A 17377-nucleotide genomic window follows, 5' to 3' on the forward strand; every position below is an offset into this window, starting at 1 on the left:
ACGTGGCACTGGTAGCAATCCTGAGATTGCTATCCTGGAGGTCTTGTTCTTTAACTTGGCACCTAGCTCCCTAAACTCACCTTTCAGGATCTCCTCACTCTTCCTACCCACCTCATTGGATCCCTACATGGACAACGACATCCGGCTGCTCACCCTCCCTCTTGAGAATACTGAGAACTCGATCCTAGATATCGTGGACCCTGGCACCAGGTAGAAAACAGACCATCCGTGATTCTCGATCTCTTCCACAGAAACTCTTATCTGTCCCCCTAACTATCGAATCCCCTATCACTACTGCTCTCCTCTTTTCCTTCCTTCCCTTCTGAGCTGAGTGTCCAGTCTCAGTGCCAGAGACACAACCACTGCAACTTGTCCCTGGTAGGTTGTCCCCACCAACAGTATCCAAAACGGTATACGTATTGTTGAAGGGAAAGACCACATGGGTGCTCTGCTCTTCCTATCTATTCCCCTTCCCTCTCCTGACAGTCACCTGACTAGCTGTCTCCTGACTCCTAGGGGTGACTATCACCCTGAAACTCCTGTCTATTTCTCCCTCTGCCTCCCGAATGATCCGAAGTTCATCCAGCTCCAGCTCCAGTTCCCTAACTCGGTTTGTCAGGAGCTGCAGCTGGATGCACCTTTCGCAGGTGTAGTCATCAGGGACAACTGTGCTTGCCCTGACTTCCCACATGCTTCAAACGGAGCACTCCAATGTCCTAACTGCTGCCTCCATTACCTACTCCTAAGTTAATTAAATTAATTAACGGAACTTACCCGGACTTACCTCACTGGGAGCAAACTCGTCCTCAGCATCTACTCGCCAAAGCCTCTAGAGCCAAAGCCTCAAAGCTCCATTCCTACCCTGAGCCACTCACACCACTGGCCGCTCCTCTCCAGTTACCCGTCCTTTTATTTGTCCCTGCCAATTATCTCATGAGCCCTTCGCTCCTGCTCTTCCTTCTGCAACGGCCACACTTCCTTCAGAACCGAAGGGTGCATTGCATCACCCTCAGACTATTCAGACTATTAAGCTTTCTGAGCACTTGCTCAGTCGTAATTTTCACTGCACATAATCCGCTTCCCTGGCATTCTTAAATGTTGGGTGTACTGCAGATGTCTTCCACTTGGCCTCTGATTACAATATCTCTGGCGTCATTTTCTATTATTCCTATATCTACCCTCAACTCTCTTATAAGCTTTATATACTTAAAAAAACTCTTAGGAGCTTCTTTGATATTAATCGCCAGGTTCCTTTCATAATTCATACATTTCAAACCTACTCCTAAGCTAATTAGGTTAATTACAGGAGCTTACTCACCCTTACCTCACCTGGAGTGAAGCTCGCTTTTTAGATTTCCCCGCCGACTTTCATGCGCTTGCGCAATCGTGTCCCGTTCAACCTCGCCTCTGCCTATTCTCGCCGAAGCCTGATTGAGCCAAAGCCGTCCGACTCTGCCTCAGTCCACTCCGATAATGGCCGATGTATATGACGGTCTTTCTTTTAAACCTTTGGCGCGCTACGCCACGCGTCTGCGCAGTCTAGCCTCTTTGACCTGATCAGTTAAAGAGCTTCTTTCACCTCTTCCCTCTCCGCCTCTTGCTTCAATTTAAATGACCTTTGAAAACTTCCTCTCCTTTTTAATCCAGTGGAATCATGTCTGATACTACTGTTCATTATAACTGTCTGCGGGGGGCAGGAGGGGGTCTGTTAGCCAGGAAAGGGGTTGGGTGGAGATGAGATCCTGGGCACCCAGACTCTGTCGGTCTGACCTTCCTCAGCCTGGAGCTGAGACGCGACTGTGTCAGTGTGAGGAGCTGCGACCCACGGCTGCATCAAGGGGTGGTGTCGCGTTTTTGCAAAATTATCCGCATCTTCGATTTCATCCTGGGCTACTTCTCCACCGCTGAAGTCAAATGTAATTGTCAATCGCTAGCATTCTAATATCCACCTGTATTCCCCTGCCAAATTGAGTCGTCCCCCCCCCACCCTCTCCAGATCCGTGAACTCTGTATCACTCCCCATCTCTATGAACTCCCCGAAATTGAAGTTTTATCTGACGGCTGTGTAAAGTATTTAGTGTCAGTGTGAGGAGCTCCGACCCACTGTTGCAGTTCACAGGCTGCGGGGTCAGCAGAAACCTCAAATAAAACTCGAGTCCGACACCAGGACAGGAAGTTACAGCGGTTTATTGATTTCATCATGACAAATGTAAATTAAACAATGTGTCAGCTGCTGACGTGCGGGAATAAATAAGCTGCTCCCGACTCACTCACAGTCACACACAATTAACTGACCGGTGACAACGAGTGACCGGTTGAATAATCAGTCCCGTTTCTCACGGTCACTCTGCATCGGGGAACCGATGATTATAAAATCACACTTCAGGGCTGTGTCGGGATCGCTGCTGATCTAGGGTCACTGTAGAGGGATTTGTCAATTTGACATCATTACATCGGCCAGACTGCCGAATGCACCGTCCTCAGCAAAGGGAGCAAAAGGATTCTCTCCCGGGATAATCCCACCCCGGGACACCGGTGTCCCAGACTGAGCCCTGGCCCCCAGGCTCTTCCTGTCTATGTAGTTCGGGGTCTCACGTGGCGGGGAGTCTTGAACCTGCACATCCGGAGGAAGCTGCGCCGCCGTACAGCAGGCGGACACACGTCACTGGAGCCGGTTCCGTCAGAACAGTTGAGAATTAAACCTGGCGTGTGGCCTTGAAAAGTAAGGGCGGGAGTGAAAGATGGGGGTGGGAAATTGGCTAAAATGTCCCCATCCTGCGGGCGGGGATGTTCGCACATACAGATGTTCACAGGGACACTGTCAGTCTTGGTCTGGGTTCCCGTAGAGATCTCAGTTCCTTCTCCCCAGTCACACTGAACCAATTCCCGTACAATCTGAAACAGATGGGAGAATAAAGATGAAATAAACAGATTACACACCAGTGTCCGTAACAGGGCACTGGGGATAATGTTTCAACAACACGCACAGCCAAATATCACCAGAAAACCCGCGGATCCGCTGATATTTTATCACATTGAACATTAACACAAACACTCACCGGATCCACTCCAGACTCGGGAGGGTCAGTATGAGGCGGCGGAGAGCGGGTACAGATCGGTCTGTCAGCGAGTTGTAACCAAGGCTCAACCCCTTCAGTGATGGTTTGGCACTGAGTGCAGAGACAAGATCCTCGGCACCAGAATCTGTGAGACTGATATTGTCCAGCCTGGAGATGACAGAGAGTGAGGGTGAAGGACACAGACAGACAGGAAATGGTACAAATCCCCAGTGTTTATCAGTAACACAAATACTGATCACATTAATGTTCAGTGTCAGACACGCAGTGACTGTAAACACAATGTCCCACAGTCTGGTACTTACCGCAGTTTCTGTATTTTACACTCCAGGTTCCTCAGAGCGGCAGACACCAGTTTGACTCCGGAATCTGCCAGTTTATTATCACCCAGGTCCAGCTCCATCAGCGTTCGGTTTGTACTGAGAGCGGAGACGAGATCCTCGGCACCAGAATCTGTGAGACTGACATTGTCCAGCCTGGAGATGAGAGAGAGTGAGGGTGAAGGACACAGAGAGACAGGAGACGGTACAAATACCCGGTGTTTACCAGTAACACAATTACTGATCAAATTAATGTTCAGTGTCAGACACCCAGTGACTGTAAACACAATCTCCCACAGTCTGGTACTTACACGAGTGTCTGTATTTTACATTCCGGGTTTCTCAGAGCCGCAGACACCAGTTTCACTCCTGAATCTCCCAGTTTATTACTACCCAGATCCAGCTCCGTTAGTGATAATATTTTACTGAGAGGGGAAGCGAAATCCTCGACGCCAGAATCTGTGAGACCGACATCCCCCAGCCTGGAGATGAGAAAGAGAGAGAGGGTGCAGGACACAGAGAGACAGGAGACGGTACAAATCCCCAGTGTTTATCAGTAACACAATTACTGATCACATTAATGTTCAGTGTCAGACACCCAGTGACTGTAAACACAATCTCCCACAGTCTGGTACTTACCCCAGTTTCTGTATTTTACTCTCTGTGTTCCTCAGAGCCGCAGACACCAGTTTCACTCCTGAATCTCCCAGTTTATTCTCCCCAAGTCTAAACACAAACAGACAAATTGATGAACAAAGTGATTCAAACCGTGGGTCTGAGGGAATTTGTCTCACTCGGATATTTCAGGAAACATTAAACCCTTTAGTAAATCACTGATCGGAGTTCCCATCACTGTCAATGTCCTTCACTGACCAGCTCCAGTGTATTCACCGAATGTCGGTAATTTAGTCTGTCGGTGTGACCCTGTAAACTCCATATATTCTGTCTCATTCCCAGATGGTCAGAAGAGTGTTCCTGTGGGAGGAAGTCTCACAGTGAGAATGAATTGTGAGTGAGGAATGTCGATAAGACATTGTTGAATAGATCACCTGAGGAAAACGGATAGGAAGACTGAACCTGCAGGAGGAAGCGGGATGGGTAAGAGAGAACCCTCAGGAGGAAAAGGATGGGGAAGAGAGAACCGACAGGAAATAGGTAGTGGGGAAGAGTGATCCGAAGGAGGATCGGATGCTGAGGTAAGCGGAAGGTCTGAATTAGGGCCCATATATAGAGGACATAACCATTTGGGGCGGGGTAGTGCCCACATTGACACAGGTAGACTGCTGGTGATAGTCAGACATGGGGAAGGGCAGAGGGAGGACAATCTTACAGAGGGAATTCTCTCACTGTCACTGGGTCAGTCCACTAACTTTCTCTTGTCCCTCACCAGGGAAGGCATTGTAAAGCTGGGACAGTCCGGTGCTGGTCTCCCGACCCTCAACGGGAAGGGGTTGTAAAGTTTGGACTGTCTGCTGATGGTCTCTTGTCCATCGGAAGGGGGTGTGAATCTCTGACCCACCTATTGCAGTCAGTGTTGGTTTGGGCGTCAGTGACTGAGAAGGAACATTATCAATGGACATGTCACTGGCAGCGAGAAACACGGCTATTCCAGTGATATACTATCATTAAACCAATGGCCGTTGTTCACTGATCTGATGAAGTCTCCAACATCCCTTCACAAAGAACCACAGAACCCTCCCGTCCTTGGGGAATTACTGACCGATCCCCTGGGCATTTGTCACAATTCTTCACAATCTGATTTACTACAGTTTTACCCAAATACAGTTACATTGAAACAACACAATGGAACAGTTTCACACTTCAGAATGGGAGATAAATCAGGTTACCTTAAGTCCTGGCACTTGTGCAGCCCGGGTCCCAGCTGCTGGATTCCTTCACTCTGAATGCGGCATTTCTCCAGGTCGAGCTGTTTTATTGTATCACAGAGTCCGATGGCATGAGATAGGACCGCGCAGTCAATCGGGGTCAGTGTCATTCCACTGAACGAAAGTATTTCCAAAGATTCCAGTGCAGCCTGAGCCAGTCCACGATTCTGAGACTCAAACAGGTAGTGCAATGTGTTCAGGAGGCTCCTTTTACCAGCTTCACTCCCTGTGTTTCCACTCTGGCGTTCAACCTCCTCCTTCACCCAGTCAATCACCCGGCAGGTTGTTTGATGAGGAAATGGACCCAGAAACTCCTCCAGACCCCGAGCTGTCATTGGGGAGGAGAGACCAGCAACAAAACGGAGAAATACCTCAAATCGCCCATCTGTCGTGTTGTGGGTTTCAGTGAGGAATTTCAGGATATCCCCGGGATGTGGATTCAGGAATTGTGCGACTGCAGCTACAAACTCTTGGATGGTGAGGTGTGGGAATGTGTATACCACACTCCGAGCAGAATCCTCTCTCTCCAAAAGCTCCATTAGGAACCCGGACAGGAACTGGGAAGGCTGCAGATTGTACTTGATCAAATCTCCATCTGTAAACACAATCTTGTTCTCAGACACTCCTCTGAAGGCCATCTGACCAACCCTGAGTAACACATCACCGGGGTTCTCAATCTCACGGCCGTGGTTTTTCAGGATGTTGTAAATATAGTAGGAGTACAGTTGGGTGATGGTCTTGGGAACTCGCAGTGGGTCCCTGACTCTTTGTGTGAAGAAGGGGCCCAGTGTCAGAGCGAGGATCCAGCAGTAGGAGGGGTTATAGCTCATGGTGTACAGGATCTCGTTCTCCTTCACGTGTTTGAAAACAGCTTCTGCCACCGTCTGATCTTTAAAATGTCTGAGGAAATATTCCTTCCGCTCCTCACTAAGAAATCCCAGGATTTCAGCCCAGACACTGATATCAGCCTTTTCCAATAAATGTAATGCAGTGGGGCGGGTGGTGACCAGCACTGAACACCCTGGGAGCAGCTTGCCCTGGATTAAATTGTACATAATGTCAGACACTTCACACCACCACTCAGGATCTGGGCACTGGTGCTTGGGTTCTGTATCTCTCCGACAGTCAGCAAAATCGATTCCGTGCTTGAATTCATCCAAACCATCGAATATAAAGAGCAATCCCTCTGGGTTCTTCCAGACCTCTCTCAGGATATTCCCAAAGTAGGGATATTGATCCAGAATCAGTTCCCTCATGTTTATCCTGCAGTTAATGGAGTTTAAATCGCGGAATTTGAAACTGAAGACAAACTGGAATTGTTGGAATATTTTCCCCGTGGCCCAGTCATGAACAATCTTTTGTACCATTGTTGTTTTCCCTATCCCCGGGACTCCAGCCACTGCTGCCGAACTCCCAGATTTGGATTTACTCCAGGAAAAGCTGCTCTGGAACAACTGATCAGTCTGGATTTTTTCCAGTTCTCTGCGGAGATGTTTTTCTCTCCAATCGCCATGGTCTCTACCTCTTGCCAGCAGCTCATGTTCCACCAGTCTCCGATCTCGAACAGTAGAAATGACCGTGAGCTCAGCGTATCGATCAACCAGCTGGAAAACCTTCACCTTCTCCCTCATCAGGATCGTGTTCACTCTCAGTGTTTCAGTTTGTGCCCGCAGAGTCTCCTTGTGTTTCTGTTGAACATCTTCCATGGGAACAGGAACATAGTCAAAATGTTAAATGGCTCAACTCAGAACTCAGTATTTAAGCACACAAGAGTTAGCTCAAAGCTATTGCCTTGATTGAATTCATCAATGGATGTTCGTACAGCGAAGTAAATGTGATTAACAGACCCCTGACTGGACAGAGAGGCCTGGACTAGATAAACACCATATCTTCACATTTCCACATTAACTGTGCTGTGAAGGTGAGTATTTCCCTAATAGTTTATTAACCCCCGACTGTCCTGGACTGGATAAACTCCCACCACTGCCAGAGCTATTGTTCCTGTGGAAGAACTTTGAAAGCCGGATGTTTAATGTGGCGTATGGAGATGGAGAATGGGTCGTGGGAATTGATCGTGGGCATTCTATGAAAGGAGCAGGTTGGGGAATCACAGCTTCCCCTCCCAGTCACCATCACTGATTCAAAATACAAAGAAGTAGCTTTATTGAGCAGCACGTGCACTGTCGGTGAGGGTTGTTGGGGGAGAAAATGTCAATGTCTTGTTCAGGAGATTGAGACAGTCAGCATTTTGGCACAAAACGCAAACAGCCCCCCCTTCCATCATCACAGATGCTGCTCAGCTCACTGAGTTCCTCCGGAAAATGGTTTGAGACGGCAGATCTGCAGTCTCGTGTCTCTTAAAGAGTATGTGTTGTGTATACCCAACAGATTCAAGGTTGAAGATACACAAGTGTAAAAGATAAGGAAATTAATTGTTATTCTGGATGTGATGCAGAACAAAATAACTCAGATAAAGAACGCAATGGAAAACACAATAAATATAAATATATACGATACAGGCGTCACTCTGACCTCAGGTGGTTCTGGCAGAAAATTTTCAAATCGTGCTGGTGGTGGGTGGGTGTTGTTAGGTGTGTAGGGGTGGCTTAATCATTGGAGGTGTTGATCAGTCTTACTGCTTGAGGAAAGTAACTGATTTTCAGTCTGGTTGTCCTGCTGTGGATGCTACGTAGCTTCCTCCCTCTTGGGGGTGGGGCAAACAGCCCATAGGCAGGATAGGTGGGATCCTTCCTCCCTCATGGGAGAGGGGCAAATAGCCCACAGACAGGATAGGTAGGATCCTTCCTGATGCTGCTGACCCTTTTCCAGAGCCTTTCTGTATATACGTCCCTGGTGGAAGGTAGGCTGGGGGTGTTGGTGATGCGTTGGGCAGTTTTGACTACCCATTGTAGAGCCTTCCAGTCCGCCAGAGTGTTGCAGCATGTTGGCCTGCCCTCTGCAGTACAGGACAGGAGTGTAGATGTGAGTACAGGTCAGACAATGTTTGTGGAAAGGGGAGAAAGGGTAGATGCTACTGGTCTGTGACTTTAAATACAAGTTTGAAACCATGCCGTTTACAGGTCAGGTGGTGAAGGGAGCAGAGACCGAGGAATTTCGGTAGCAGGTGGTTCAGGATTTCAGCTATCTCAAGACCTGCATAGTACAGTACAGGTATGGGACCTTCAGCCCACAAAGTTGCCGCTAACACGATGTCCCCATAAACTCCTCCCGCCTGCCTCCGAAGATATGGATATCAGGATCCCGGTCGACATTAATGACGTCAGGGTTGTGACCTTTACTCTATACTTCCCCATACATTTGATCTCCTGAATTGCAAGAACTCACACTTCTCTGGATTAAACTCCACCTGATATTTCCCCATCCGCATCTGCAACTGATCTGTATCCCAATGCTTTCTTTGGCATGCCTCTTCACCCTCCACAACTGAGTCACATTTCAGCATCATGAAACTCATCTCTCCCTTTCAGATTAAATTTACAACATCTCCCATCAAGATCTACAGGCATTGACGTCGTTGGCTTTAATCCTCTTTGCAACATGCTGGACCCAAATTCTGCTCAGCTAATATTTAATCATGCCCGTTGGGGATTTGTCTAACAAGAGGTGCTCTCATTCTAAGCCTTTGCCACTGAATCTGCCACTCAAGTTATCTTTCCCACACCCAATACTGCACAACCCATTCTTGGCAGTGTGGAGAATCAGAGTGACCTTGGGGTCCGAGTCCAGCGGACACTCAAAGCTGCTATGCAGGTTGACTCTGTGGTTCAAACGGCATACAGTGCATTGGCCTTCATCAACCCTGGGATTGAGTTTAGGAGCCGAGAGGTGATGTTGCAGGTATATCGGACCCTGGTCAGACCCCAGCTGGAGTATTGTCTTCTGTTCTGGTCACCTCACTACAGGAAGGACGTGGAAACTATAGAATGGGTGCATAGGAGATTTACAAGTAATGCCTGGATTGGGGAACATGCCCTATGAGAATAGCTTGTGTGAACTCGGCCATTTCTCCTGGGAACAACGGAGGATGAGAGGTGACCTGATAGAGGTGTATAAAATGATGAGAGGCATTGATTGTGTGGATAGTCAGAGACTTTCTTCTAGGGCTGAAATGGCTAACACAGGAGCGTACAATTTTAAGGTGCTTGGAAGCAGGTACAGAGGGATTGTTAGGGGTAAGTGTTATTTATGCAGAGAGTGGTGAGGGCGTGGAATGGGCTGCCGGCGATTGTGGTGGAGGCAGAAACAATAGAGCCTTTTAATTTCTAAAATAAATACATGTTCGGTACAGCATCGTGGGCCGAAAGGCCAGTATTGTGCTGTAGGTTTTGTATATTTCTATAAGCTGCAAACCTCTTCTTATTCATAACCATCTGAGAAGAGGAGTTGTGTTCACTGTTCCCAAATGTTCCACCACTGAAACCTCAGCAACCTGCCGGCTTACTTTCAAATACCAGCTGCAGTCTGGCCCTCCTCTAGTTCACACATTACACACATCTCACCATCAGAGATTCCTAAAATATTCTTGCAGGTAGGAAACACGGGACAGAGAATGAAAGGTCATCAGCAACACAGGGGAAGTTAAAATTACCCACTACAACAAACTTGCTGCTTTTGCATCTTTCCAGAATTTGCCTACATATTAGTTCCTGTATCTCATGATGACTACCGGGAGATGTTTTGTAAAAACCCATCAGTGACTGTATCTATCTTATTTCTATGCACTCATATTGCCTCAGTACTTGAAATCCCCAGTGTGTCCTCTCTGATTGCAGCTGTGAAATTCCCCAGGTCAGCAAATAAACCTTTTCAAACATATTACCTCCCCTCTCTATCTGAAATATTGTAACGCTGGAATATTGATCTGCCAATCTTGTCTCTCTCAATCAAGTCTTCATAAAGACAACAACATCACACTTCCATGTGCTGATCCACTCTCAATGTCCAACTACCTGACCCACAACACTCTTTCCAAAGAACTATCCACTTCAGTCCCAACCATTCCATCATGTTCACTCACCCGGACCGCCGTCCATACAATAAGGATTATTAGCCTAACCTGTATCTTCCGTCGACCCGTCGACGCAGGAGATAATGTAGCTGGACAAGTGTTTGGGGTGCCAGTGAGAGAGTATTCTGGACACAGAGACTATCTGTCACAATCATGGAAAGCGATGTCGATGCCCTGAGACCTGAATTAGGGGAAGGCAAAATGTGGAAACAGCTAATTGCAGCTGCACTACTGCTGAACACAATCCTTTGAAAGGACGTGTAAAAGTATGTTAGGACTCTGCAAAGTGTATCCAGGATTTCACAGAATTTGAAGGGACTGTCAGGAGTGTGCAGGATCTCAGCATGTCCGGACTCTAGCAGGGATGTGCGGGGTCTCACCGTGTGTGAGGACCCTATCAGGGATGTGTGGGGTCTCACAGTGTGTCAGGATCCTGTCAGGGGTGTGTGGGGTCTCACACTGTGTTAGGATCCTGTCAGGGGTGTGTGGGATCTCACAGTGTGTCAGGACCCTGTCAGGGGTGTGTGGGGTCTCACAGTGTGTCAGGATCCTGTCAGGGGTGTGTGGGGTCTCACACTGTGTCAGGATCCTGTCAGGGGTGTGTGGGGTCTCACACTTTGTTAGGATCCTGTCAGGGGTGTGTGGGATCTCACAGTGTGTCAGGACCCTGTCAGGGGTGTGTGGGATCTCACAGTGTGTCAGGATCCTGTCAGGGATGTGTGGGGTCTCACAGTGTGTCAGGACCCTGTCAGGGATGTGTGGGGTCTCACAGTCTGTCAGGATCCTGTCAGGGGTGTGTGGGGTCTCACAGCGTGTCGGGACCCTGTCAGGGATGTGTGGCGTCTGTGTTCAATGTATACGGGTGGGATGGGGAGCGTAGGAAAATATTGGTAGTTTAAATAGTTACTTCAGACAAAGTGACAGTGTTAGAAATGATATTCTTCAATAATCAGGGAATGAATCGGTTTTGTATTAGAAATGGGTGTGGGAATTTCACTGCTGTGTCTGTTCCTTCGGCAAACAATATGAAGACCAGTGAAGAACAAGTTTGCAGGCTACCTTGGTTTCTCTGTCCCAATTCCCATCTCTCACCGTTCCACAGTGTCCATCACACATCACATGAACTTTAGCTTCTGTGGACTGAGCTGAGGATTTTGTCCCCATCACACCCTCACTAACACTGTCTCCTGATGGAATTCCCAGGATTATTGAGTTGGAAGTAAAACTGGATAACTGTAGCAGTGTTTGCAGTCAGGCAGTACTTATGTGAACAAAGTTGGGTTCATATGCTGCTTTGGGGTTGAACAGAGCAGTTGGGTGTTACCTGATTTTCTCATTAAATGGATGCTCTCATTGCTATTCTGTGATGAGAGCTTCCGTGGACTCTCAATTCTAAAAATGATAATCTGTAGGATCTGAGGGGATTTAGAAAAATTATCCAGGATGAGAGCTGTTGCTCAGGTAGTGTAGCTGCAGGGGAAGGATTTCACTTTTCGGAGTGAAGAATTTCTAAGAATTTCACTCCTCCAGATCGTCCTCTTCTCCACTCTGGCTCGGTGGAGGGACCTGTTGTTGTAGGAGTCAGAGAGGAGTCAGAGAAAACTCCCCGACTCTATGAGTTGTTCCTGATAATGCCCTGAGAAAGATATCCCTCCAGCAAATATTTTCCATGTGTTTCACTGTGCGCTGTGTCATGGTGCCACCACATACCTGGTCAAATCCAGGTGGTTCAACATCGATATGGCCCTACACAATATCTACCATCGGTGGAAACAGCGTATCTTCACTTACCTTTCAGTTCTCTGGGAATCTTCGGTACGGGTCGATGGACCGGAACACAACCTGTTTGGAATAAAACCATTTGAGGAATTGAAATGTATAAAATTATAAAATCAATTGTGATTGAATCCAAAATTAAATTCATCTTTGATGCTATCTCACCATGTTCCTGTATTTCCTTCAGTATTTTGTCAAACTTTGGGACAGCAATCCGCATTTTCACAAAGGTTTCCCACATCACCCTCCGGGCGCGGGAGCCTTTCTCCATCACCAGGCTCAGGAGGAGTTTAGAACTGTCCGCCCGCTCTCCCTTATCAGCGAGATCAGAGATTTTCTGTGAAGAGTAACGGTGAACGTATTGGGGGCTGACAGATTCACACAGAGAATGAGAAGTAAATGATGTGCTCTTTAACGGGATCTGACTGAGCATTCACCCAGACGGGTGCTGATCCTGGCTGGACATGGACTACATTCTGAGTGCAGAGCACACGGAGGGTCATTCACCGTGAACCTGGTCCACCAGTCAAGGAGATCCTGGTTGGTCTGTGACCGCTTCATTGACGTGGCTCCAAATCCATAAATAATTCCTCACCGGATTTGACCGTGTAAAACAAAATCAGGAAATAACGATCACAGATGAAGAAAGAAGTCAGGAGGGTTTTTATAACAGAGTGAGCAGTCTCGGAGAAGTTGCAGAAAAGGTGATGTGATTCATCTCCTCAGTCCGCCAGTGTCCAACATGACAGCGGATTACCGGCTGACACCTGATGCCTTTCCTTTGCCTTTTCCAGTGGAGGGTTATTCAGTGATTACACATTACAACAGGGCAGTATCCCCCAATCCACACTGTTTGCAGTTACAGATTGTAACGGAATCATCTCCACCCAGAGCAGAACACACTCGAGCTCCTGTGGCATCCAGTAATAATGCCCCGGTTCTCACTGACGTCCTGCCGTCACGCTGCACGTTCTTTTCAAAATGAAAATTCCTACCAGATTTCCATTTAAACTCCTTTATTGCAACCTCATACAATTGTTACCTGCTCCCCTCGCTCTGAGCATTGAGCCGCTACTGGAGTGTTTACACCTCTTCCAATAATTCCTTCAGATTCATCGTTTTAAGAATTATATATACTCTGATTTGTTTTTATGCTTTATTATCCGATGAATGAAAATTCCGACACCCATCAGACCTGTGATGTGTGAAAATCCCTCCCTCCCACTTACCCGATGTTCCTCTCCACTGAACTGATTCTTGGCCGTTAACGCCAGGCTCACTCCGTGCACCCCTCCTTCCATCGCCTGCTCCAGCCTGCCCCGGTAGAAGTCCGTCAAATGCAGCAGCTGGAAGTCATTCCAGCTTGCCAGGAGCTCGGTGATCACTGTGCAGTATAATGGGGAAAAATAAATATTCATTGACTCCATATTGTGCAGCAAATTTCCCTCTGGAACCAAAAGATCACCAAATAAATTACAATATATTTATGGGGGGGGGGGACGGGCTTGGGCTGGGGCATGGGTGGTCCCGGTTGGGGCAGGGTGTGGTTTTGAAGGGGGTATAGCTCTTTCGCGTCTCTGTGAATATACCACTCTGTTTTGAAAGGACTGTGCTAATTACTGAGAATATAGTAACCCATCGCCATCACTCTCCTCGTACTGTCCATCACCACCGCTTTGCTCTGATTTACTGTCTGCCTGCCTGGTCAACCGCTTCCTCGGCAAATCTCTGGGATTTCGCACAAAATGCTGGAGGAACTCAACGGGTCAGGCAGCATCTATGGATGTCATTAGTTGGGCGTTGGGAACAGACCCAAATGCATGACACAGACATTGAAGTACCAGGGAGAGGACTAGGTGTATCAAGAAAGCAAGGGAAGTGGGGAAGAAACGACGCTGGACAAGTCATGCCAAGGCAACAGGACTGGACGTGCGGGAAGTACGCGGGACTCCTGGGCTGGGTGAGGACATGAGGGTCAGACTTGGGAGACAGGAACGCGGAATACAGAGCCTTGGTCGAGGGAGAGCAGGAATGCAGAACACAGAGTCGGAGCCCCTCCTTGGGAAGAGGACGTAGGGCCGGGACTCATACGCTGCACACGATGAGACAGTTCCCAACGCTAGGTAGCGGCAAATGTCCAGATCCATCTAGCGAAGGCGTGGACAAACAGAGACAGTTACAAACAACGAAAGAAGGTTCCTTATCTAGACACAGCAAGGCTCCGCCGGTAGAACTTGACAGCGAAAAAAGGTGGAAGGCTGCAGACAAGGCTCCAGACTCATGGTATCGGCAAAGACTTATCCCACAGAGACAAGGACAGGATACTGACGAGACGAACCAGCCATAACACTTGAACTCAGGGCCACTTTTATTCCCAGCAACATGAGAAAAAGTTGTCTGTGATTAAGCCCAACTGAAACAAAGGACAGCCAGAAGACCCGGAGTCCGGAGTCCACGGGCTGGACCACGAACCGGATTTCGGACTTCACGGACCAGACCATGACAAAGGAGGAGAATAAACAATAAACGTTTCGGGCCAAGGCCCTTCATCAGACTGGAAATGAGAGGACAGAATTTCTAGATATTGCCACATTACTTTCTATTCCGTGTGATGCTGATCCAAAATGTCAAATGCTTATTCCTCTCCATGGATGCTGCCTGACCGGCTGAGTTCTGCCAATATTTTGTGTGTCTTTGCGTTGGCCAAAACTTACAGCATCTGCACAATGTCTTGACTTCTGGAGTAACTCGCTATTTTAATGTGCATCACAATCTGTTAGAGAAGCAGGAGCAGACGGTAACTGTACTTCTTCCACAGGTGACTGTGTTTCCCCCAGAGATGTTAACTCTCTCTCCTTCTCTATTTCTCTCATCTCTCTGCTCATTTTTCACAAATGGTTTGTGAATTGTCGATATTGAATTGAACCCAGATGCAGAATCCGCAACTTCTGCTTTTCACCATATCCTTTCATACACTGACCAATCAGGAATCAACCTCTGTCTTAAATATACACAACGAATTAAACACAGACGCAGAACCCTCAGAGTATGAATTATAAATTAAAATAATTCGACAACATACCCGTGTCCTTTCCTGATGTTGAAGCCACTGGAACTCCTCCCCTGCTCGAACACTGAGCCATTTGAGGACAGGTGTGATCAGTTTATGCTGCTCTGTAACAAACAAAAGTAACAGGAGGGTCAAATGTTAATTCGGGTTTGAAGCAGAACGCTGTTTTGTTTTTAAACTGAGGGAAACACTTCCAAACATCTTGGGGCTGGTTCCCTGGGATTTGACATTTCATGATCCACCTGCGCCCATCCACCCACAGTCACGCAATACCCATTACATGGATTGTACACCATGTCAGGAATCTCCGGTCTATCTACTAGCTATACCGCAGTCCATTCCGTTTTAGGAACCAATCACGAGTCCTCGACCAGGATTGATTTGTGAACGGTAAGGCAAGGCGTTCTATTGCGGAGCAGCAGTGAACCATCTGATTGGCCTATCACAGTACTCTTTGGGAACTAGTTGACTTGATCAGCATTTCTGATCCGGCTGTTGTTCACGATTGCACTTAATAAAAAAAAGAAAGACGGGTTGAGCAGACAGCGCCCACTGCTTTGGTCTTCCTACCACTGGTGGCGCTATGATGAGTAATGGAAAACTGTTATAGCAGTGTGGGTTGAAACATTTCTGCTGACCAATGGTGCATCTATTCCTCTCGTCACTGAATTATACAGATTTCTCAGTCCCGCCTGATTCTCACCATCTCCTTTCAGTTTAACATCGCCTGGCATTGACACCTGTGGCAATATATGGTTTGATTCTATGTAGAAACACTCTGACATCCTGAACAATGCAATATCACACATAGCATCGTGACATCTTCTCCTGAAACACGACACCTTCTCCGGCAGGATTTTAAGATCAGTATTATCACCTAAACTCCGATCAAAGTACCTTTGAGCATATCACCTGGCCGTTATCAGATAGTTACATGACACCTTGTTAAACACAATGTAGACCCGTCATACATCCAAAACAGCAGGATGGCAAAAATTCCTTAACGTAAGTAAAAGAAAATGCCGGAATTACTCAATAAAAGATACTCATATTACTCATATTTCAGGTGGAAGACCATCTATCAGAGCAGGGCTTGTGTGTATGAGCCATGTATCTGTTCTCTATCTGCGTTGTATTCTGCATTCCCTATTTATGATTATTTTTTTGTTTCTCAATCTGTTGCACAATGCACCATGCTCTCTCATTCACTGTACCAGTCCCACCGTGGTTTGACTGTCCAAATGCACCATCTCACACTTGCCCAATTTGAAAACCATTTGCCATTCCTCAGCCCATCTCCACAACTGAACAAGATCCCATTGAAATTCATGGTAATCTGCTGCAATATCAACGAGACTGCCGGATTCATGATCAAACTTGCTGACCTTTCATGAACAAATCAATTGAATGAATAGTGAATTACAGAGTTCTCGACACTGACACCCACTCGTCACAGTCCTCCATTCGCTAAAACCATCTTCAGTCATCACCCTCTGCTTCTTTTCATCGAGTCCGGAGTGAATCCACCTCGCCAGCTCCCCGTGAATCCCACGTGACCTACCTTTCCCAATCAACTGCCATGTGGGATCTTGTTAAAGGCTTTACCAAAGTCCTTACAGAGAGCATCACAGCTCAAAGTCATCTAACTCCCCAGTAAAGTCTTAAATAATCTCCAAAGTACATGGTAGATATGATGTCCCACTGTGTGGTGCAGACGACAATTTCCCCACAACAATGTCCAACCGCCCGAGACTTCAGCTTCACTGCAGACTGAGGAAATTCCGATCCCAGCTGTAAACTGAATCTGAATCTGAATCTGAATTACCAACCTGGACTGAAACCTGTATACTGGCAGTTCCATATACTCAGAGTCACCAGCCCGATATCATCACCCATACAAACATGCTTTGGTGCCGGCGATTTGCCGTGGTGTTCCTGCCATTTCCGATTACAAACTAAGGTGGAAATGAAACCTAATGACTCTCTGCCGGGGTCAGTGCTCAGGCTGATTCACCGGTCTGTAGATTGTGAGAGGATGGGGATATACTTCAGCTTGCCTCCAGCAGCTAAACTGAGCACATTTGAATACTATCTTATTGTTGTGTGGGATCTTGACCCGCACAGTTGGCTGCCATGTTTACCCTCGGTGTAGCAGGAACAAAATGTAAAATTACAAAGTAGAAAATTATGGGAACTCAGTACATCAGGTTACCGCTGTG

At 47.3% G+C, this 17377-nt stretch overlaps 1 protein-coding gene across 1 annotated transcript; it reads right to left on the bottom strand.

Annotated features, from left to right (window-relative positions):
* Positions 1-2171: 2171 nt before the first annotated feature.
* LOC132390178 (NACHT, LRR and PYD domains-containing protein 3-like) lies at positions 2172-15892 on the bottom strand. The gene is made up of 10 exons (XM_059962782.1): positions 15862-15892; positions 13318-13472; positions 12254-12425; positions 12104-12154; positions 5245-6982; positions 4037-4123; positions 3709-3879; positions 3383-3553; positions 3060-3227; positions 2172-2895 (listed from the first exon to the last, which is right to left on the bottom strand). Exons 1-10 carry the CDS (start codon positions 15890-15892, stop codon positions 2808-2810), a joined length of 2832 nt encoding a protein of 943 aa, XP_059818765.1. The 3' UTR covers positions 2172-2807.
* Between the last annotated feature and the right edge of the window lie 1485 nt (positions 15893-17377).

This window comes from Hypanus sabinus, unplaced genomic scaffold (assembly GCF_030144855.1).
Source record: "Hypanus sabinus isolate sHypSab1 unplaced genomic scaffold, sHypSab1.hap1 scaffold_80, whole genome shotgun sequence".
Classification (NCBI taxonomy): domain Eukaryota; kingdom Metazoa; phylum Chordata; class Chondrichthyes; order Myliobatiformes; family Dasyatidae; genus Hypanus; species Hypanus sabinus.

Coding starts and splice junctions, on each gene's coding strand:
- LOC132390178 (XM_059962782.1), bottom strand. CDS start 15,892: ATGCCAGGCGATGTTAAACTGAAAGGAGATG. Junction 12,426..13,317: donor TCAGTGGAGAGGAACATCGG/GTAAGTGGGAGG, acceptor TACTCTTCACAG/AAAATCTCTGATCTCGCTGA. Junction 3,228..3,382: donor TGTAAAATACAGAAACTGCG/GTAAGTACCAGA, acceptor TGTCATCTCCAG/GCTGGACAATATCAGTCTCA.